Raw genomic sequence first — 25,593 nt, forward strand, 5'->3', positions numbered from 1 at the left:
TAGATCTACTCTAAATGAAGTGGGTCGGAAATAGTTCATTTCTGTAAATTGTCAGGTGTTATACTAAGACGAAATTCGATGGTTTCAGAAAATTTCATTCACATCGTGTTCTGAATTTCGTGCAAACACGCCAGTTCATGATGTTCACGTAAACATGGCCGGGGTAAACGTCGAATTGAACAGTGCAACGTGTCAGTGTGGTGGTGTCAGAGGTAAGTAGTTCTGATACTGTTTTGTTTTTACATGCGGCGTCGGTTAGGTCAAAAACGGCTACCTGCAATGAGCATGATGGCGAGTTGGCCCAAGACGGAGCTTTGTGTCGGGAGCTCTTTACGTTTCACAGCAGATTACACTAACAGACAAAGAACGTTGATGACGATCCTGTCGGTCAACGGCACAAAAGAATAATTGTGCTAGGAGACCGTGGGACATGGACAACACAGACCTGACGACCCAACGTCACCCTGTTGGACATTACTTCCTGTGTGTCCTGTGAGACACATACTGGTCGGAATACAGCTTCTAAATACTGATGACGTTATAACCGCCCCTGTCTTTGGTAACTATAGTTTTTGTTTTTGTAGTCGGTGTTTAGTTCGGCATCCTATCAGAAACTTGTGATATCCCTGAAGTCCACAGGCTTAATTGGAAAATCGCCATCCAAGGTCACTTACCAAGAAGCTGGAAACACACGGTACCAGCGTCACAATAACCCATCATAAATCGGGGTATGTCAATTATAGTTAAACCACATTCATGGGCTGCCCGGAGCAAGCTGTGATCTTACCTTATATGATCAGTGCGTTTTGTGTGCAGTTTTAAATGGCAAAAGCGCTAAATGCAACCGGTGTGTCTGATTTGAGCCGAATAAAATGTAAGATTTATTGCCCTTGCCCTGATAGATTGTGAGGATTTCTTTTTATGTTGACTGGGAATGAGGCGAGTACGTCAGGGTTAGAATATTATCCTATGTTACTTGAATGTAAATGTTTTCTTCAAATAACAAATGACGCATCACACTGGCAACACATGTCAAATGACTTTCATAACAAAAGGCCAACAGGGGCCAACACACTGAAGCTACCGGATGCTGGTTCAAGTGACGCTGTCACAGCAAACAACTATACAGCAGTTTTAATAACTAATTTTCACATTCAAAACGTGTCGTTATAACCGTTTTGTTTTGCTGACATATAACAGAAGCATGTCTGCATTTTCGACAGAGACAGATATAAAGTATCTTACTTTTGTGTGAAAATCGTAATCAAGAACATGTTGTATATATTCCAGCGATTATCATCATAATATGACGCACGAAGTGCACAGAGTTCGAAAACCGTTCGATTAGCTGTTTTTGATTTCACTATGTGCACATTTATTTTACCGACTGCTTTATTTAAACTATTTTATGCATTGAATCGTTTGCACACTCAACTTAAACATAATAATCATTTTTATAGCAGTCTTAAAATTGTCAGAATGTGTTTCACTGATTATAAAAATCCAGTCGAGAAACAGACGACATTTTGTTTACATGTCATATAGTTGGTAGCGTTCTTCAAAATAAACAAAATGATATTTCGTACATTTAACATGGCGGTAAGATAAACACGTTGTAAACTTCTCCCTCGGGTTATACGGTCTGATGTACGCCTTTTTGTAGCAGTGTTATCCCTCGCCTACCGGCTCATGTGACACTGCTACAAAGAAGCATACATCAGACGGTATTACCATCGAGAGAAGCATACAACTTATATTATTTGCATGTAACTAATGCATGAGTGAGTGAGTGAGTGAGTGAGTTTAGTTTTACGCCGGACTCAGCAATATTCCAGGTATTTGGCAGCGGTCTGTAAATAATCGAGTCTGGACCAGACAATCCAGGGATCAACAGAATGAACATCGTTCTACGCAATTGGGATACGTCTAATGCATGAGGACGATATGGGTGAAGTGTCGCTTAAAGGGTATTCAGTTCATAGACATGTTTATATTTGTTAAAATGATTGAAATATTATTATTCATTACAGTCAAAAATTGTTACAGAGTATTTTATGTATTGTTGACTGCGATAGAGCTATAAATATGTTACGGCTGAAAGTTATTGGATATTTATATAGCGCACATATCCACGCACTAGTGCATGCTCAAGCCGCTGGTAGTTTTTCCCTTGATCATTGGATGTCAATCTCAACGGCACATCTTATTATCAATCTCAACTCCCTGGGGATCATACAACTCTTGCAGCCACTAGGCGCACCGAGTTATTGCAGCTTTCCCATCCATACGAGGTTCTCATTCACAGCTGGGTGGACTGGTTCTGATGACAAGCATGTAACACTAGTGACGTAGTTCTGATGACAAGCATAGAACACTGGTGACCTAGTTCTGATGACAAGCATAGAACACTGGTGACCTAGTTCTGATGACAAGCATAGAACACTGGTGACCTAGTTCTGATGATGAGCATGGAGCAGCGGTGACCCAGTTCTTATGACAAGCATGGAACACTGGTGACCTAGTTCTGATGAAAGAGAAAGACCTATCGCAGTACATACTGACACACAAGGTCTGTTACTTTGTCAAAGTGGCTCACAGATATTTAATTGTTACAGTTTTTTCATGAGGTTAGAAATCTATATCATCAACAGTTGGCTTCCTCCTGTCCAGCTGCAACTTCTTCACTTCCTCTTCACAACCAGCAACACCGGACACCTTCAAGTCTGTGGTGGTGCTGTCCACAGGCTGCCGACTGCAGGAACCTCCACATGACTTCTGTGCTGTGACGTCGTCCATCTCACCAAGCACTGCAGCAGAACTTGAAGTACTCTCAGATTCTTCTCGAGCCAGCTTGTCTGCCAGCTGAAAACATAATATTGACTAATCACACTGATTAATGTTTCAGCATAAAATGTCATTAATCAGAACCATTAAAGTCTAAAACCTTGATAATAATGTTGCATGTATTTCTAACTTTATAATGTCAGTTATGGTTTTTCTCGAACACACCGTCTACACAGAGATTATTTATGGCTTCAGACTGTCCAACAGTCACCAAAAGTCTTCATTTGTATCCACCAGTCACCCAATGTCTTCACTTGCATCCAACAGTCACCTAATGTCTTCACTTGCATCCAAAAGTCACCCAATGTCTTCACTTGCATCCAACAGTCACTCAATGTCTTCACTTGCATCCAACAGTCACCCAATGTCTTCACTTGCATCCATCAGTCACCAAACGTCTTCACTTGCATCAATCAGTCACCCAATGTCTTCACTTGCATCCAACAGTCACCCAATCTCTTCACTTGCATCCAACAGTCACCTAATGTCTTCACTTGCATCCAACAGTCACCCAATATCTTCACTTGCATCCAACAGTCACTCAATGTCTTCACTTGCATCCAACAGTCACCAGACGTCTTCACTGGCATCAACCAGTCACCCAATGTCTTCACTTGCATCCACCAGTAACCTAATGTCTTCACTTGCATCCAACAGTCACCCAATGTCTTCACTTGCATCCAACAGTCACCCACTGTCTTCACTTGCATCCAACAGTCACCTAATATCTTCACTTGCATCCAACAGTCACCCAATGTCTTCACTTGCATCCAACAGTCACCCAATGTCTTCACTTGCATCCATCAGTGTCTTCACTTGCATCCAACAGTCACCTAATATCTTCACTTGCATCCAACAGTCACCCAATGTCTTCACTTGCATCCAACAGTCACCCAATGTCTTCACTTGCATCCATCAGTCACCTACTGTCTTCACTTGCATCCAACAGTCACCTAATATCTTCACTTGCATCCAACAGTCACTCAATGTCTTCACTTGCATCCAACAGTCACTCAATGTCTTCACTTGCATCCAACAGTCACCCAATGTCTTCACTTGCATCCAACAGTCACCTACTGTCTTCACTTGCATCCAACAGTCACCCACTGTCTTCACTTGCATCCAACAGTCACCTAATGTCTTCACTTGCATCAAACAGTCACCTACTGTCTTCACTTGCATCCAACAGTTACTTGCATCCAACAGTCACCTAATGTCTTCACTTGCATCCAACAGTCACTTAGTGTCTTCACTTGCATCCAACAGTCAATTACTGTCTTCACTTGCATCCAACAGTCACTTAATGTCTTCACTTGCATCCAACAGTCACCTACTGTCTTCACTTGCATCCAACAGTCACCTACAGTCTTCACTTGCATCCAACAGTCACCCAATGTCTTCACTTGCATCCAACAGTCACCTACTGTCTTCACTTGCATCCAACAGTCACCCAATGTCTTCACTTGCATCCAACAGTCACCTACTGTCTTCACTTGCATCCAACAGTCACCTAATGTCTTCACTTGCATCAAACAGTCACCTAATGTCTTCACTTGCATCCAACAGTCACCTACTGTCTTCACTTGCATCCAACAGTCACCTAATGTCTTCACTTGCATCCATCAGTCACTCAATGTCTTCACTTGCATCCAACAGTCACTCAATGTCTTCACTTGCATCCAACAGTCACCTACTGTCTTCACTTGCATCCATCAGTCACCTAATGTCTTCACTTGCATCAAACAGTCACCTAATGTCTTCACTTGCATCCAACAGTCACCTACTGTCTTCACTTGCATCCAACAGTCACCCAATGTCTTCACTTGCATCCAACAGTCACCTAATGTCTTCACTTGCATCAAACAGTCACCTACTGTCTTCACTTGCATCAAACAGTCACCTACTGTCTTCACTTGCATCCAACAGTTACTTGCATCCAACAGTCACCTAATGTCTTCACTTGCATCCAACAGTCACTTAGTGTCTTCACTTGCATCCAACAGTCAACTACTGTCTTCACTCTTGCATCCAACAGTCACTCAATGTCTTCACGCTTGCATCCAACAGTCACCTACTGTCTTCACTTGCATCCAACAGTCACCTATTGTCTTCACTTGCATCAAACAGTCACCTACTGTCTTCACTTGCATCCAACAGCTACTTGCATCCAACAGTCACCTAATGTCTTCACTTGCATCAAACAGTCACCTACTGTCTTCACTTGCATCCAACAGTTACTTGCATCCAACAGTCACCTAATGTCTTCACTTGCATCCAACAGTCACTTAGTGTCTTCACTTGCATCCAACAGTCACCTACTGTCTTCACTTGCATCCAACAGTCACTCAATGTCTTCACTTGCATCCAACAGTCACCCACTGTCTTCACTTGCATCCAACAGTCACCTAATGTCTTCACTTGCATCAAACAGTCACCTACTGTCTTCACTTGCATCCAACAGTTACTTGCATCCAACAGTCACCTAATGTCTTCACTTGCATCCAACAGTCACTTAGTGTCTTCACTTGCATCCAACAGTCAACTACTGTCTTCACTTGCATCCAACAGTCACTCAATGTCTTCACTTGCATCCAACAGTCACCTACTGTCTTCACTTGCATCCAACAGTCACCTAATGTCTTCACTTGCATCAAACAGTCACCTAATGTCTTCACTTGCATCCAACAGTCACCTACTGTCTTCACTTGCATCCAACAGTCACCTAATGTCTTCACTTGCATCCATCAGTCACTCAATGTCTTCACTTGCATCCAACAGTCACTCAATGTCTTCACTTGCATCCAACAGTCACCTACTGTCTTCACTTGCATCAAACAGTCACCCAATGTCTTCACTTGCATCCAACAGTCACCTAATGTCTTCACTTGCATCCAACAGTCACCTACTGTCTTCACTTGCATCCAACAGTCACCTAATGTCTTCACTTGCATCAAACAGTCACCCAATGTCTTCACTTGCATCCAACAGTCCCCTACTGTCTTCACTTGCATCCAACAGTCACCTACTGTCTTCACTTGCATCCAACAGTCAACTTGCATCCAACAGTCCCCTACTGTCTTCACTTGCATCCAACAGTCACCTAATGTCTTCACTTGCATCCAACAGTCACCCAATGTCTTCACTTGCATCCAACAGTCACTTAGTGTCATCACTTGCATCCAACAGTCACCTAGTCTTCACTTGCATCCAACAGTCACCTACTTTCACTTGCATCTAACAGTCACCTACTGTCTTCACTTGCATCCAACAGTCACCTACTGTCTTCACTTGCATCCATCAGTCACCTAATGTCTTCACTTGCATCAAACAGTCACCTAATGATCTTCACTTGCATCCAACAGTCACCTACTGTCTTCACTTGCATCCAACAGTCACCCAATGTCTTCACTTGCATCCAACAGTCACCTAATGTCTTCACTTGCATCAAACAGTCACCTACTGTCTTCACTTGCATCAAACAGTCACCTACTGTCTTCACTTGCATCCAACAGTTACTTGCATCCAACAGTCACCTAATGTCTTCACTTGCATCCAACAGTCACTTAGTGTCTTCACTTGCATCCAACAGTCAACTACTGTCTTCACTTGCATCCAACAGTCACTCAATGTCTTCACTTGCATCCAACAGTCACCTACTGTCTTCACTTGCATCCAACAGTCACCTATTGTCTTCACTTGCATCAAACAGTCACCTACTGTCTTCACTTGCATCCAACAGCTACTTGCATCCAACAGTCACCTAATGTCTTCACTTGCATCAAACAGTCACCTACTGTCTTCACTTGCATCCAACAGTTACTTGCATCCAACAGTCACCTAATGTCTTCACTTGCATCCAACAGTCACTTAGTGTCTTCACTTGCATCCAACAGTCACCTACTGTCTTCACTTGCATCCAACAGTCACTCAATGTCTTCACTTGCATCCAACAGTCACCCACTGTCTTCACTTGCATCCACCAGTCACCTAATGTCTTCACTTGCATCAAACAGTCACCTACTGTCTTCACTTGCATCCAACAGTTACTTGCATCCAACAGTCACCTAATGTCTTCACTTGCATCCAACAGTCACTTAGTGTCTTCACTTGCATCCAACAGTCAACTACTGTCTTCACTTGCATCCAACAGTCACTCAATGTCTTCACTTGCATCCAACAGTCACCTACTGTCTTCACTTGCATCCAACAGTCACCTAATGTCTTCACTTGCATCAAACAGTCACCTAATGTCTTCACTTGCATCCAACAGTCACCTACTGTCTTCACTTGCATCCAACAGTCACCTAATGTCTTCACTTGCATCCATCAGTCACTCAATGTCTTCACTTGCATCCAACAGTCACTCAATGTCTTCACTTGCATCCAACAGTCACCTAATGTCTTCACTTGCATCCAACAGTCACCTAATGTCTTCACTTGCATCCAACAGTCACCTACTGTCTTCACTTGCATCCAACAGTCACCTAATGTCTTCACTTGCATCAAACAGTCACCCAATGTCTTCACTTGCATCCAACAGTCCCTACTGTCTTCACTTGCATCCAACAGTCACCTACTGTCTTCACTTGCATCCAACAGTCAACTTGCATCCAACAGTCCCCTACTGTCTTCACTTGCATCCAACAGTCACCTAATGTCTTCACTTGCATCCAACAGTCACCCAATGTCTTCACTTGCATCCAACAGTCACTTAGTGTCATCACTTGCATCCAACAGTCACCTAGTCTTCACTTGCATCCAACAGTCACCTACTTTCACTTGCATCTAACAGTCACCTACTGTCTTCACTTGCATCCATCAGTCAACTACTGTCTTCACTTGCATCCAACAGTCACTCAATGTCTTCACTTGCATCCAACAGTCACTTAGTATCATCACTTGCATCCAACAGTCACCTAGTCTTCACTTGCATCCAACAGTCACCTACTGTCTTCACTTGCATCCATCAGTCACCTACTGTCTTCACTTGCATCCAACAGTCAACTTGCATCCAACAGTCCCCTACTGTCTTCACTTGCATCCAACTGTCACCTACTGTCTTCACTTGCATCCAACAGTCACCTAATGTCTTCACTTGCATCCAACAGTCACCTAATGTCTTCACTTGGCTTTAGGACAGTTTACTTGTATCCAAGATGTCCCCCAATGTGTTTACTTGTATCCAAGATGTCCCCCAATGTGTTTACTTGTATCCAAGATGTCCCCCAATGTGTTTACTTGTATCCAGGATGTCCCCAAATGTTTTACTTGTATCCAAGATGTCCCCCAATGTGTTTACTTGTATCCAAGATGTCCTCCAATGTGTTTACTTGTATCCAAGATGTCCCCCAATGTGTTTAATTGTATCCAGGATGTCCCCAAATGTGTTTACTTGTATCGAAGATGGCCCCAAATGTATTTACTTGTATCCAAGATGTCCCCCAATGTGTTTAATTGTATCGAAATGTCCCCCAATGTGTTTACTTGTATCCAAGATGTCCTGTAATGTATTTACTTGTATCCAGAATGTCGCACAATGTGTTTACTTGTATCCAAGATGTTCCCCAATGTATTTACTTGTATCCAGGATGTCGCACAATGTGTTTACTTGTATCCAAGATGTCCCCCAATGTGTTTACTTGTATCCAGGATGTCGCACAATGTGTTTACTTGTATCCAAGATGTCCCCGATGTGTTTACTTGCATCGAAATGTCCCCCAATGTATTTACTTGTATCAAAGATGTCCCATAATGTATTTACTTGTTTCCAAGATGTCCCCCAATGTGTTTACTTGTATCCAGGATGTCGCCCAATGTGTTCACTTGTATCCAGGATGTCGCACAATATGTTTACTTGTATCCAAGATGTCCGTCAATGTGTTTACTTGTATCCAAGATGTCCCTCAATGAGTTTACTTGTATCCTAGATATCCCCCAATGTGTTAACTTGTATCCAAGATGTCGCCCAATGCGTTTACTTGTATCCAAGATGTCCCCCAATGTGTTTACTTGTATCCAAGATGTCCCTCAATGCGTTTACTTGTATCCAAGATGTCCCCCAATGTGTTTACTTGTACCCAAGAGGTCCCCCAATGCATTTACTTGTTTCCTGGATGTCACGGTCTTTGTGTGAAGATGTCCTGTAACAACTTTACTTGTTAACAAGAACTTCCATCAGAACCAGGAAGAGAGTCTTCAAAATCAGTTTTCACTGTCTGAACTTTGGGGCTTTCCTGGTCTTGCATGAGTTGTCTCCCTTGGACACTTATCTAAAAAAAACCTGTCTTACCTTCCTCCTTTCTTTGTGCTCCTTGCCAATACCGAGTCTGGGGGAGAAAGATATGCATATATATATATATATATATATAATAAAGACATGGTTTTGGATCTACAGGCAGGCAAAAACAATAACAGTTGATTCAGATAACTGCCCTGGGCCATAGTATGACCTTATGAACATATAGATTAAAACAGTACAAAATATCAAAGTAGACATGACAGAGTCTAAGGTCTACCTACCACCTACCATGGCAGTCCTCTGTTAAGTCCTTCCAGAAGCACACAGGCTTTACACACTGGGTTGCTGGACATGTAGCCACAGCGAGAACACAGACCTACCGTGGCAGTCCTCTGTTGAGTCCCTCCAGAAGCACGCAGGCTTTACACACTGGGTTGCTGGACATGTAGCCACAGCGAGAACACAGACCTGCCGTGGCAGTCCTCTGTTGAGTCCTTCCAGAAGCACACAGGCTTTACACACTGGGTTGCTGGACATGCAGCCACAGCGAGAACACAGACCTACCGTGGCAATCCTCTGTTGAGTCCCTCCAGAAGCACACAGGCTTTACACACTGGGTTGCTAGACATGTAGCCACAGCGAGAACACAGACCTGCAGGGGAAGACCGACAGTCTCGTGAGGTCAACATGGTCATGCGGTGGTAAGTGAGTGAGGTTTTACTTTGCTTTAAGGAATAGTCTAGCAATCTCATGACAGGGGACACCAGAAAAAAACATAGCACAGCAAAACACATGATTGTCTGTCATTCTCTCCATGTCAGTGTATCTCTCATGCAAAACATGATTGTCTCTCATTCTCTCCATGTCAGTGTATCTCTCATGCAAAACATGATTGTCTCTCATTCTCTCCATGTCAGTGTATCTCTCATGCAAAACATGATTGTCTCTCATTCTCTCCATGTCAGTGTATCTCTCATGCAAAACATGATTGTCTCTCATTCTCTCCATGTCAGTGTATCTCTCATGCAAAACATGATTGTCTCTCATTCTCTCCATGTCAGTGTATCTCTCATGCAAAACATAATTGTCTGTCATTCTCTCCATGTCAGTCCATGCAAAACATGATTGTATCATTCTCTCATGTATCTCTCATGCAAAACATGATTGTCTCTCATTCTCTCCATGTCAGTGTATCTCTCATGCAAAACATGATTGTCTGTATCTCTCATCATTGTCTCTCTCTCCATGTCAGTGTATCTCTCATGCAAAACATGATTGTCTGTCATTCTCTCCATGTCAGTGTATCTCTCATGCAAAACATGATTGTCTGTCATTCTCTCCATGTCAGTGTATCTCTCACACAAAACATGATTGTCTCTCATTCTCTCCATGTTAAAGTGTGTGTCTCATACAAACAATATATCATTGTCTCTCATTGTCTCCATGTGACTGTTTGTCTCTCATACAAAACAGAATGAGAAGCCTGTACATGAGAGTATGCAGGGTAGAGCACTCACCTTGCACTGGCATTCTAACCTCCTTCTTCACAGATAGACTCTCCCCTGAATGGATGATGTCTGAAAACACAGTACAATGTGGTTACAGAGTCAGTGGTTAGTCACTTGGTTACTAAGTCAGTCTCCTATTTAGCTCATCTGTCACTCAGTTACCTTGTCAGTCCCCTAATTACCAGTTCAGTTCAGGTCATTCTGGGAAAACCTCTGATGGTAGTAAAAGTGTACATATACAACATACTATACACAGTCAATCAAGATCACAACATATGTAGGTGATTTACTTATTATACCTTTACTCAAACTTTATATGTTCTCTGAGAATGAAATTCTAGATGTCATAAAAACTATGCCTGCCAAAACCTGTGTTCTGGATCCAATATTGACTGCTCTTGTTCAAGGGAGTATGGATGTTCTCCTTCCAACCACCACTGACATTGTGAACAAGTCCCTCAAAGAGGGTACAGTTCCTACAGCATTCAAACAAGCCGTTGTCAAGCCACTTCCAAAGAAAGATAATCTGAATCAAAATGAACTAAAAAACTATAGGCCTGTTTTGAACCTGTCATTCATATCAAAGGTTCTAGAGAAGTGTATTTCTCTGAGGCTACAACAACATCTAAAGAACAACAGTTTATATGAAAAATTCCAGTCTGCCTACAGATGTGGAGACAGCACAGATACAGCTTTGATCCAAGTTACCAATGACAATCATAACTGCTGTTGATAAAGGCAAGATGGTAATCTTGGTGTTACTAGATCTTTCATCAGCCTTTGACACCGCGGATCATAACATTCACTCAGTATTCCTTAAACACGACCTTGGCATTACAGAGATTGCACTTGCATGGTTCAAATCCTATTTAGATGACCGAAAACAGCCAGTGGTTATAAACAGCTCAACATCAGACTCATGTGATCTTAACTGAGGAGTTCAACAAGGTTCAATATTAGGTCCTATCTTGTTTACACTGTATACTTGATTGCTCAGCAAGATTGCAGACAAGCATGGTCTAAATCAACATCTGTGTGCTGATGATAATCAGATAAACATCGGAACAAGGTAGAACAATCAAGCAATGGATGCTGTGCCATCTACTAAAACTCAATCAGGACAAGACCAATCATGGTAATAGGCACAACAAAGCATATCCAACAGTGAAACAGTATTCCTCAGCTTGTCACTGGAGATTCCGTCATCACTCCATCAGCAAAATTGAAGAATTTGGGTGTACTGTTTGACCAACAGCTGAGTATGAATCACCATGTTACTCGTGTGCCAGACTACAAACTATCATCTCAGAAACATCGGGGAGATCCGTCCATACCTCACCAGACCTGCTGCACAAAAACTGACTGTTTCCCTTATTTTATCCAGATTGGACTATTGTAATTGTTTAGTTGTCAACACTGCTGCCAGAATCACCCCCAGAGCGTCAAGGTTTGACCCCATCTCCCCAGTACTGAAAGAGCTCCATTGGTTGCCAGTTTCACTCCTCATTTACTATAACATACTTCTGTATGTATAAATGTTTTCACAAAATTGTGCCACGGTAACCTCACTGAACTACTCAACATCTATTGTCCCCCGAGACCTCTTAGAAGACGAAAGCAAAAACCTTGCATCATTCCAAAAATTCAGACATCAGCTTTTGGCAACAGAACATTCAAACATGCAGCTGCTGAAAAATGGAACTGTCCATCCTAAAACCTGAAGTCTGCCTCTTCATTTGAATCTTTCAAGTCGCAATCAAAGACTGTTGTCTTCTCCCAGGCTTTCCCTTACTAAGCGCACAGAGCATAGGACTGTGAATGATGCGCTATAGAAATTAAAGAATTTATATTCCAACATAGCTGCAGTGAGTGAGTGAGTGAGTGAGTGACCATGTAAATGCCCTGTGGCCAGTATTCCAGTAATATCCTGGCATGTCAGTTTTACGCTGGAGGAGAGTCTGGTAGCCTACATGCCTGGTGCCCCCTACTGACCTATGATAGCACTGGGACGGATCTTCTCAAGGTCCTTAATGAATGCACGAGCAAATCCCCTGAAAGAAAAACATCATGATCTAAATACACGATTATTCTTCATGTGAAATGTATATCAAACACAAATAGGGAAGACAGTAAGATGCAAGGCAAGCCACAACATGTTAATGATCATTTTACATTACTCAACATTTCCAGTCACACAAGTAACCCTTTTCTTCCATGAATAGAATATGTTTAAATCAAAGGGAAAGTTGACTAACATTGGTGCTGTGTTGGTCTTAGAGAATAGAAGCTTGGAAAGTTCAATGAAGGGAGTGCGTTATCACTGTGCAACCAACACACATGCATCACTAACATATTTCTACCAGCGGTTTTATTTGTCTCCATTTCCTGTGATCTGAGAGGTTGGTACTACTGGCATGTCATCACAGACAACTATAGGTCATTCATAAAATCATGATGTTCAACAAAAGCATAACCACAGAAGCTTGTGTCATTGTGGAAGGATTGAGGCTGCACAGAATGGTTGACGCTACTACAGGAATCATTCAACTTGTCACAGGCATAAATCCGAAATACAAGTCACTGTGATCATAGACAAATTTACTGATAATGGCAGCCATATGTATGACAATACCAACTCAACAGTTACAATACGCAACTGTTTGGGATGACAGATACACTAAGTATACACTAGATACACTTGGTGGGGGAATAGATACACTAAGTGGGGAAATAGATACACTTGGTGGGGGAATAGATACACTTGGTGGGGGAATAGATACACTTGGTGGGGGAATAGATACACTAAATGAGGAAATAGATACACTTGGTGGGGAAATAGATACACTTGGTGGGGAAATAGATACACTAAGTGGGGAAATAGATACACTAACTGGGGGGTAGTAAATACACTAAATGGGGAAATAGATACACTAAGTGCAGGAAATAGATACAATAAATGGGGAAATAGATACACTAAATGAGGAAATAGATAAACTAAGTGGGGTAATAGATGCACTTGGTGGGGAAAATAGAAACACTAAGTGGGGAAATAGATAAACTAAGTGGGGTAATAGATGCACTTGGTGGGGAAATAGAAACACTAAGTGGGGAAATAGATAAACTAAGTGGGGAATAGATGCACTTGGTGGGGAAATAGAAACACTAAGTGGGGAAATAGATAAACTAAGTGGGGTAATAGATGCACTTGGTGGGGAAATAGAAACACTAACAGGGGAAATAGATACACTAACTGGGGGAATAGATACACTTGGTGGGAAATAGAAACACTAAGTGGGGGATAAACTAAGTGGGGAATAGATACACTTGGTTGGGAAATAGATAAACTGGTGGTGGGGAATAGATGCACTAAGTGGGGAAATAGATACACTAAGTGGGGAAATAGATAAACTAAGTGGGGGATACATCTGGTGGGTGAATACATACATTAAGTGGAGCAATACATACATCAAGTGTGGGAAATAGATAAACTAAGTGGGGAATAGATGCACTTGGTGGGGAAATAGAAACACTAAGTGGGGGGAAATAGATAAACTAAGTGGGGAAATAGATGCACTTGGTGGGAAATAGATACACTAAATGAGGGAAATAGATAAACTAAGTGGGGTAATAGATGCACTTGGTGGGAAAATAGAAACACTAAGTGGGAAATAGATAAACTAAGTGGGGTAATAGATGCACTTGGTGGGGAAATAGAAACACTAAGTGGGGAAATAGATAAACTAAGTGGGGAATAGATGCACTTGGTGGGGGGAAATAGAAACACTAAGTGGGGAAATAGATAAACTAAGTGGGGTAATAGATGCACTTGGTGGGAAATAGAAACACTAAGAGGGGAAATAGATAAACTAACTGGGGTAATAGATGCACTTGGTGGGGAAATAGAAACACTAAGTGGGGAAATAGATAAACTAAGTGGGGGAATAGATACACTTGGTTGGGAAATAGAAAAACTAAGTGGGGAAATAGATAAACTAAGTGGGGGAATAGATGCACTTGGTGGGGAAATAGAAACACTAAGTGGGGAAATAGATAAACTAAGTGGGGGATACACCTGGTGGGGGAATACATACATTAAGTGGAGCAATACATACATCAAGTGGGGAAATAGATGCACTTGGTGGTGGTAGAATAGATGCACCAAGTGGGGGGGATAGATACACTTAGTGAGGGAACAGATACACTGGGTGGGGAAATAGATACACTTGGTGGGGGAATAGATACACTAACTGGGGGTATAGATACACTGGGTGGGGGAACAGAAAAACTTGGTGGGGGAATTGATACACTAACTGGGGGAATAGATACACTTGGTGGTGGAATAGATACACTAAGTGGGTTATAGATGCACTTGGTGGGGAAATAGAAACACTAAGTGGGGAAATAGATAAACTAAGTGGGGGAATAGATACACCTGGTGGGGAAATACATACATTAAGTGGGGCAATACATACATCAAGTGGGGAAATAGATACACTTGGTGGTAGAATAGATGCACCAAGTGGGGGGGATAGATACACTTAGTGAGGGAACAGATACACTGGGTGGGGAAATAGATACACTTGGTGGGGGAATAGATACACTAACTGGGGGAATAGATACACTTGGTGGGGGAACAGAAAAACTTGGTGGGGGAATTGATACACTAACTGGGGGAATAGATACACTAAGTGGGGGAATAGATACACTTGGTGGGGGCATAGATGCATTAAGTGGGGGAATAGATACACTAAGTGTGGTATAGATGCACTTGGTGGGGAAACAGATGCACTTGGTGGGGAAAACATACACTAAGTGGGGAATAGATGCATTTGGAGGGGGAATAGATTCACTAAGTGGCGAAATATATACACTTGGTGGGGAATAGATATACTTGGTGGGGGAATAGAAAACTTGGTGGGGGAATTAATACACTAACTGGGGGAATAGATACACTTGGTGGGGGAATAGATATACTAAGTGGGGGAATAGATACACTAAATGGGGAAATATATACACTAATTGGGGTATAGATGCACTAAATGGGGGTATAGATACACTTGGTGGTGGAACAGATACACTAAGTGGGGTATAGATGCACTTGGTGGGGGAATAGATACACTAAGTGGGGAAATATATACACTAATTGGGGTATAGATGCACTAAATGGGGGTATAGATACACTTGGTGGTGGAACAGATACACTAAGTGGGGTATAGATGCACTTGGTGGGGGAATAGATACACTAAGAGGGGAATAGATGCACTTGTTCAGGAAATATATACACTAAGTGGGGAAATATATACACCAATTGGGGGAATAGATACACTAAGTGGCGAAATATATACACTAAGTGGGCAAATAGATACACTTGGTGGGGAAATAGATGCACTTGGTGGGGAAATAGATGCACTTGGTGGGCGAATAGATACACTAAGTGGGGAAATATATACTCTAATTGGGGGAATATATACACTAATTGGGGGAATATATACACAAATTGGGGTAATAGATGCACTTGGTGGGGAAATAGAAACACTAAGTGGGGAAATAGATAAACTAAGTGGGGGAATAGATGCACTTGGTGGGGAAATAGAAACACTAAGTGGGGAAATAGATAAACTAAGTGGGGGATACACCTGGTGGGGGAATACATACATTAAGTGGGGCAATACATACATCAAGTGGTGAAATAGATACACTTGGTGGTGGTAGAATAGATGCACCAAGTGGGGGGATAGATACACTTAGTGAGGGAACAGATACACTGGGTGGGGGAACAGAAAAACTTGGTGGGGGAATTGATACACTAACTGGGGGAATAGATACACTTGGTTGGGGCATAGATCCACTAAGTGGGGGAATAGATACACTAAGTGTGGTATAGATGCACTTGGTGGGGAAATAAATGCACTTGGTGGGGAAAACATACACTAAGTGGGGAATAGATGCATTTGGTTGGGGAATAGATTCACTAAGTGGCAAAATATATACACTTGGTGGGGAATACATACACTAAGTGGGGAATAGATGCATTTGGTGGGGGAATACATTCACTAAGTGGGGAAATAGATGCACTTGGTGGGGAATACATACACTAAGTGGGGGAATAGAAAAACTTGGTGGGGGAATTAATACACTAACTTGGGGATCAGATACACTTGGTGGGGGAATAGATACACTAAGTGGGGGAATAGATACACTAAGTGGGGAAATATATACACTAATTGGGGTATAGATGCACTAAATGGGGGTATAGATACACTTGGTGGTGGAATAGATACACTAAGTGGGGTATAGATGCACTTGGTGGGGGAATAGATATACACTAAGTTGGGAATAGATGCACTTGGTGGGGGAATAGATACACTAAGTTGGGAATAGATGCACTTGGTGGGGAAATATATACACTAAGTGGGGAAATATATACACTAATTGGGGGAATATATACAAAAAGTGGGGAAACATATACACTAAGTGGGGGAATATATACACTAAGTGGCGGAATATATACACTAATTGGGGAAATAGATGTACTAAGTGAGGGAATACATACACTTATTGGAGAATAGATGCATTTGGTGGGGAAATGGATACACTAAGTGGGGGAATAGATACACACTAAATAGGGGAATAGATACAGTAAGAGGGAAATAGATACACTAAGTTGGGAATACATACACTAAGTGGGGAAATAGATGCACTTGGTGGAGGAATAGATACACTAAGTGGCGAAATATATACACTAAGTGGGCAAATAGATACACTTGGTGGGGAAATAGATGCTCTTAGTGGGGAAATAGATGCACTTGGTGGGGGAATAGATACACTAAGTGGGGAAATATATACACTAAGTGGGGAAATAGATACACTATGTAGGGGAATAGATACACACTAAATAGGGGAACAGATACACTAAGTTGGCAAATAGATACACTAAGTGGGGAATAGATACACTAAGTGGGGGAATAGATACACACTAAATAGGGGAACAGATACACTAAGTGGGGAAATAGATACACTAAGTGGAGAATAGATACACACTAAATAGGGGAACAGATACAGTAAGTGGGGAAATAGATACACTAAGTGGGGGAATACATACACTACGTAGAGAAAAGATGCATTTGGTGGAGGAATAGATACACTAAGTGGCGAAATATATACACTAAGTGGGCAAATAGATACACATGGTGGGGAAATAGATGCACTTGGTGGGGAAATAGATGCACTTGGTGGGGGAATAGATACACACTAAATAGGGGAACAGATACAGTAAGTGGGGAAATAGATACAGTAAGTGGGGAATAGATGCACTTGGTGGAGGAATAGATACATTAAGTGGCGAAATATATACACTAAGTGGCGAAATATATACACTAAGTGGGCAAATAGATGCACTTGGTGGGAAAAAGATGCACTTGGTGGGGGAATAGATACACTTGGTGGGGGAATAGATACACACTAAATAGGGGAACAGATACAGTAAGTGGGGAAATAGATACAGTAAGTGGGGAATAGATGCACTTGGTGGAGGAATAGATACATTAAGTGGCGAAATATATACACTAAGTGGCGAAATATATACACTAAGTGGGCAAATAGATGCACTTGGTGGGAAAAAGATGCACTTGGTGGGGGAATAGATACACTTAGTGGGGGGAAAGAGGAACAGATACACTTGGTGGGGAATAGATACACACTAAATGGGGAACAGATACACTAAGTGGGGAAATAGATACACTAAGTGGGGAAATAGATACACTAAGTGGGGGAATAGATACACACTAAATAGGGGAACAGATACACTAAGTTGGGAAATAGATACACTAAGTGGAGAAATAGATACACTAAGTGGGGAAACATATACACTAAGTGGGCACATAGATACACTTGGTGGGGGTATAGATACACTAAGTGGGGAAATAGATACACTAAGTGGGGAAATAGATACACTTGGTATGGGAATATATACACTTAGTGGGGTATAGACTGAGTTGGTGGGGGAATAGATACACTTTGTGGGGGAATAGATACACTTGGTGGGGGAATAGATACACTAAATGGGGAATAGATACACTTGGTGGGGAAATAGATGCACTTGGTGGGAAAATAGATACACTAAGGGGGGGAATATATACTCTAAGTGGGGAAATAGATGCACTTGGTGGGAAAATAGATACACTAAGTGGGGGAATATATACACTTGGTATGGGAATAAATGCACTTGGTGGGGTATAGACAGAGTTGGTGGGGAAATAGATACACTAAATGGGGAAATAGAAACACTAAGTGGGGAAATAGATACACACTAAATAGGGGAACAGATACACTTATTGGGGAAATAGACACACTAAGTTGGGAATAGATACACTAACTGGGGGAATAGATACACTTGGTGGGGGAATAGATACACTTGGTGGGGGAATAGATACACTTGGTGGGGAAATAGATACACTAAATGGGGAAATAGATACACTTGGTGGGGAAATAGATACACTTGGTGGGGAAAAAGATGCACTCTGTTTGACTGACCTACCTGTAGGCATTGGGGGAATAGATACACTCTGTAGAGAAGTAGTCCAGTTTCTTAAAGTAGGCGTACCTGAAAGATCGGAGACATTACGGCCTCAGTTGATTAACAAGATCATGAAGAACAAACTATTAGAGTGTCAGTCAACTTGCAACTTACAGACTGATTTAACCACAGATTTCTTAGATGTGTAAACCAGCTATAGACTCCTCCTCCACCCATCCGTGCTCAACACGACCTAGCAGGTCTTCTATAAACTAACCATCTACTGAGACCGGCAACAACTGGGTAGCGAGTTTCCTTGTAAATCAACCCCACTGTAGATACATGGCAACACAGACTTCCAGTGTAGCAGTATTTACCCAAGGGCCAAGGCTTACACATACATCATATATTCTGTACAACACTGTAACACTGTGAGACACAGACTTCCAGTTGGCCAAGGCTACACATACATCATATATTCGGTACAACACTGTAACACTGTGAGACACAGACTTCCAGTTGGCCAAGGCTACACATACATCATATATTCGGTACAACACTGTAACACTGAGAGACACAGACTTCCAGTTGGCCAAGGCTACACATACATCATATATTCTGTACAACACTGTAACACTGTGAGACACAGACTTCCAGTTGGCCAAGGCTACACATACATCATATATTCGGTACAACACTGTAACACTGAGAGACACAGACTTCCAGTTGGCCAAGGCTACACATACATCATATATTCTGTACAACACTGTAACACTGTGAGACACAGACTTCCAGTTGGCCAAGGTTTACACATACATCATATATTCGGTACAATATTGTAATACTGTGAAACAAGGCAAATATATAAAGGGAGGTAACTCTGAACATGCTATCTGTGACTCCGGTTGTTCCCTTCCTTGCCTGTTATCTGCTGATCTCAGCATAAAACATGAACAGTGCATCAAGATACTTACATGACAATCTCCTTCTCATAGGTGTATTTAAATGGCTTACACCTGGGCAAAGCTCCATCCATGCCCTGGAATAAACAAATTATACTCACAAAAAATGATACACGAATAGATCCAACAGGAAGGCTTATCATACACCAATATATCCCACAGGAACACTACTCATACCCTAACATATCCCACAGGAACACTACTCATAAACCAATATATCCCACAGGAACACTACTTGTACACCAATATATCCCACAGGAACACTACTCATACACCAATATATCCCACAGGAACACTACTTGTACACCAAATATATCCCACAGGAACACTACTTGTACATCAATATATCCCACAGGAACACTACTCATACACCAATATATCCCACAGGAACACTACTTGTACATCAATATATCCCACAGGAACACTACTCATACCCTAATATATCCCACAGGAACACTACTTGTACCCTAATATATCCCACTGCAACACTACTTGTACATCAATATATCCCACAGGAACACTACTCATACACCAATATATCCCACAGGAACACTACTAAAACACCAAAATATCCCACTGGAAAGCTACTCATACACCAATATATCCCACAGGAACACTACTAAAACACCAATATATCCAACAGGAACACTACTAAAACACCAATATATCCCACAGGAACACTACTAAAACACCAATATATCCCACAGGAACACTACTAAAACACCAATATATCCCACTGGAACACTACTAAAACACCAATATATCCCACTGGAACACTACTCATACACCAATATATCCCACAGGAACACTACTAAAACACCAATATATCCCACAGGAACACTACTAAAACACCAATATATCCCACAGGAACACTACTTGTACACCAATATATCCAACAGGAACACTACTTGTACACCAATATATCCCACAGGAACACTACTCATACCCTAATATATCCCACAGGAACACTACTCATACACCAATATATCCCACAGGAACACTACTCATACCCTAATATATCCCACAGGAACACTACTCATGCCCTAATATATCCCACAGGAACACTACTCATACACCAATATATCCCACAGGAACACTACTCATACCCTAACGTATCCCACAGGAACACTACTCATACACCCATATATCCCACAGGAACACTACTCATACACCAATATATCCCACAGGAACACTACTCATACACCAATATATCCCACAGGAACACTACTCATACACCCATATATCCCACAGGAACACTACTCATACCCTAATATATCCCACAGGAACACTACTCATACACCCATATATCCCACAGGAACACTACTCATACACCAATATATCCCACAGGAAAACTGGTCATACCCTAATATATCCCACAGGAACACTACTCAAACACCAATATATCCCACAGGAACACTACTCATACACCAATACATCCCACAGGAACACTGCTCATACTCTAATATATCCCTAATATACCCTAAACACCCACCAATATATCAAAGAAGAATGCTACTCATACATCAATATGTCCTTGAGCCACAGCACTGATGCTTCAAGTACTACCACAGGTACTCACAGTTGTAATAGCTGTACATCTGCGCAACCTTGCAATGTCTCCACGTAAAACTGAAACAGAATTAAAACGACTATAGACTGTGAGAATGGAGGAGGAGATGTATATATATATAGAAACACTGTTTTACTGTTCACCAGGATAGCACGAACAAAGACTCACCAGTCAAACATCATCAGTTTTAACAATAGTGAAGACTCACCATTCATAATCACTGTCTCTGCTATGTCATCAGCATTGTGGCCTGAAACAAAGACATTGAGGTATGTCATCTGATAAGTCTCCACAAGTACTAGTACATCACCTGCTGAGTCTCCACAAGTACTAGTACATCACCTGCTGAGCCTCCACAAGTACTAGTACATCACCTGCTGAGCCTCCACAAGTACTAGTACATCACCTGCTGAGCCTCCACAAGTACTAGTACATCACCTGCTGAGTCTCCACAAGTACTAGTACATCACCTGCTGAGCCTCCACAAGTACTAGTACATCACCTGCTGAGTCTCCACAAGTACTAGTACATCACCTGCTGAGCCTCCACAAGTACTAGTACATCACCTGCTGAGTCTCCACAAGTACTAGTACATCACCTGCTGAGCCTCCACAAGTACTAGTACATCACCTGCTGAGTCTCCACAAGTACTAGTACATCACCTGCTGAGTCTCCACAAGTACTAGTACATCACCTGCTGAGCCTCCACAAGTACTAGTACATCACCTGCTGAGATCACCTGCTGAGCCTCCACAAGTACCTGTACATCACCTGCTGAGTCTCTACAAGTACTAGTACATCACCTGCTGAGCCTCCACAAGTACTAGTACATCACCTGCTGAGCCTCCACAAGTACTAGTACATCACCTGCTGAGTCTCTACAAGTACTAGTACATCACCTGATGAGTCTCCACAAGTACTAGTACATCACCTGCTGAGTCTCCACAAGTACTAGTACATCACCTGCTGAGCCTCCACAAGTACTAGTACATCACCTGCTGAGCCTCCACAAATGTGAGTACAATTCTGGCCACTTTGAGTATCATGATGACTCACCTGTCACAATCTTGTCCACCTTGAGTATCATGGCACCTCTGTCCAAAGCCTGGCGTCGAAACACTCCGCAAAATGTACCTATAACCATGGTAACAGTAGAACATCAATCAGAGATGACTTGGTACCAAAGTGAGCCATGTGAATCGATTTGTCTCTGATTTAAAACAAAAGGAGTAATTTATCTTATCAGCAACTGAGCATTCCAAATCTTTATTCAACATCACAAAACATATGCCATATTAATAATAATTCCTCACAGTTGTTCTTGAGGCCAATCTGCTTGACAATTGCATCCATCGTCCATCCATAGAGTTCCTGCAAATGAGATACAAATGATGCACACAGTGTATTCAGTACTATAGCATTCAACATGGGCCGAGATATCAACACTTTCATGTTCATAGACCAGACCCTGTCACTCTCTACAGTTATCTCCCCTGGGTTGTATATCTTCTTCATCTCGCGCAGACAAACCAACCACCACAAACATTCCTCATACATATCACTGAAAATTGTGAATGTTTGCTTCCAAACAATATTCTGTTCCACATTCACCACTAGAATTCACATGTTCAGATTCAGTTTATCGTAGTAAGTGACATACACAGGACAAAACAGCTGACGGGTACGAAACTGACCTCGTATGAGACGATCTTCAGTGGCAGGTCATACTGCTGCTGGTTCCTCTTCACCGTCTGCAAACAAAAGATCAGAGTGAGTCAACACTGTCCACCACCACAGGCTGTTACATACGTGCTAGATATATCAGTGACATGTAAGTTATCACCTCTGTACCCTGTGATCCCCTCATCTACAGACACTCAGGATCAGATACACCTACCTCCAGTGAGTCATCCCTGTACCCTGTGATCCCCTCTACTACAGACACACAGGATCAGATACACCTACCTCCAGTGAGTCATCCCTGTACCCTATGATCCCCTCTTCTACAGACACACAGGTTTAGATACACCTACCTCCAGTGAGTCATCCCTGTACCCTGTGATCCCCTCTTCTACAGACACACAGGATCAGATACACATACCTCCAGTGAGTCATCCCTGTACCCTGTGATCCCCTCTTCTACAGACACACAGGATCAGATACACATACCTCCAGTGAGTCATCTCTGTACCCTGTGATCCCATCATCTACAGACAGCAGGATCAGATACACCTTCCTCCAGTGAGTCATCTCTGTACCCTGTGATCCCATCATCTACAGACACACAGGATCAGATACACCTACCTCCAGTGAGTCATCCCTGTACCCTGTGATCCCCTCATCTACAGACACTCAGGATCAGATACACCTACCTCCAGTGAGTCATCTCTGTACCTTGTGATCCCCTCATCTACAGACACACAGGATCAGATACACCTACCTCCAGTGAGTCATCTCTGTACCCTGTGATCCCCTCATCTACAGACAGCAGGATCAGATACACCTACCTCCAGTGAGTCATCTCTGTACCCTGTGATCCCCTCATCTACAGACAGCAGGATCAGCTGAACGTTGTAGTTGTATCGCTGGTTGAGTAGTTTAAGGACATAAGCCAGTACAGTGGAGTCTACAAGAAAAATTATGGCTGGGTATATCTTGTTCGTTGTGGTACATGTTAAACTGTACAAAAATACAGATATCGTTCAAACAAATATGTATTTACAAAACTATTTATCACATCGACATCTTGTGACCAATCACTATCATTAAATTGTGGTATTGTGCACATTTTGACGTTTTACAGTGAAAGAAAGTGTCATAATATTCATGTATGTTACCCTTTCCACCAGATGCTCCCACAGCGATTGTCTCCCCTGGAGTGAACAGCCCAGCAGACGTGATGGTGTGGTGGACTTCCTCCTCAAAGGCTGAGAAGAAACACTCCTTGCACAGCGCATCTCCCTACAAGCAGAACATTTCATTAGATTCATATCTAACTGAGAGGAATGTATTCAAATATTTCAAAGATAATGATAGTCAAATATGACGTTTATTCATATTAAATTTATGGAAGAGTCAAACATCTCACAGATTCACATCAAGAACCCAGTAAAAACACAAACATTCCTAGGATATGTTTTTATTCTTTGTCATCGTAAGAAAATCTTTCATCAATAAGATCAGCCAAATCAATTTTGGATAAGGGAATCATACTAACAAACCCAGATGCAGATCTTCTATACACTAATGAAAACTGCTAAGAGTCAAGCATGGACACGGATTCAGTAGGCCGAGTAGGACCTCATGAATGAATTGTCAGAGGCCTGCAGTGATGGGCAAGGTGTGGACAAGGTGGCTGGAAGCTGGTGTTTGGACGTATCATGTATATTATCATCATAGTGACATTTGCTGCAGAGGATGGCGCCACTGAAGGCAGTCATGACCCGTAGATGTGTCTGATGACCAAACAATCAGGCAGATGCACATGCATGCCTGAAACTTGGTCAACACAAAGTGATGCTGTGAACGACTTTCTTGTTAGCCAACACAGCGGGGGACACCAGAAAAGGGCTTCACACATTGTACCCATGTGAGGAATAAAACCCAGGTCTTTAGCGTGACGAACGACCAGGCTACCCCACCATCCCAGATACAGGTGTAACAACTACAGTGTAGATGTACATGTCCGCCACCTAGACAGGTGTAACAACTACAGTGTAGATGAACATGTCCGCCACTAGGCTGGGATCAGTAGACAGGTGTAACAACTACAGTGTAGATGTACATGTCCGCTATGGGCACCACCTAGGCTGGGATCAGTAGACAGGTGTAACAACTACAGTGTAGATGAACATGTCTGAGCTATTTCGGCACACCTAGCAATATGGGATCAGTCAGGTGTGGGGGTGGGACAGATGTAACAACTACTGTGTAGATTGAACATGTCCTTCCGCCAC

General features: G+C 42.2%; 1 protein-coding gene across 4 annotated transcripts in view; it reads right to left on the bottom strand.

Annotated features, from left to right (window-relative positions):
- Positions 1 to 2,574: 2,574 nt before the first annotated feature.
- Positions 2,575 to 25,593, bottom strand: part of LOC124263512 (cytoplasmic tRNA 2-thiolation protein 1-like) — a 61,393-nt gene continuing 38,374 nt past the window's right edge. Inside the window, exons 2-15 of one of the 4 annotated variants that reach the window (XM_046698171.1) lie at positions 24,475 to 24,598; positions 24,145 to 24,263; positions 23,332 to 23,388; positions 22,951 to 23,008; positions 22,694 to 22,771; positions 21,846 to 21,887; positions 21,647 to 21,696; positions 20,080 to 20,144; positions 19,127 to 19,192; positions 12,583 to 12,641; positions 10,600 to 10,659; positions 9,463 to 9,642; positions 9,134 to 9,170; positions 2,575 to 2,862 (exon numbers count right to left, since the gene is read on the bottom strand). In XM_046698171.1, the coding sequence (XP_046554127.1) occupies positions 2,718 to 2,862; positions 9,134 to 9,170; positions 9,463 to 9,642; positions 10,600 to 10,659; positions 12,583 to 12,641; positions 19,127 to 19,192; positions 20,080 to 20,144; positions 21,647 to 21,696; positions 21,846 to 21,887; positions 22,694 to 22,771; positions 22,951 to 23,008; positions 23,332 to 23,388; positions 24,145 to 24,263; positions 24,475 to 24,598 (1,140 nt within the window). In that variant the 3' untranslated portion in view covers positions 2,575 to 2,717. The other 3 variants (XM_046698172.1, XR_006894861.1, XM_046698173.1) reach the window with 3 other exon arrangements.

Source organism: Haliotis rubra, unplaced genomic scaffold (assembly GCF_003918875.1).
Source record: "Haliotis rubra isolate DU_JTF1 unplaced genomic scaffold, ASM391887v1 Scf887, whole genome shotgun sequence".
NCBI classification, from domain to species: domain Eukaryota; kingdom Metazoa; phylum Mollusca; class Gastropoda; order Lepetellida; family Haliotidae; genus Haliotis; species Haliotis rubra.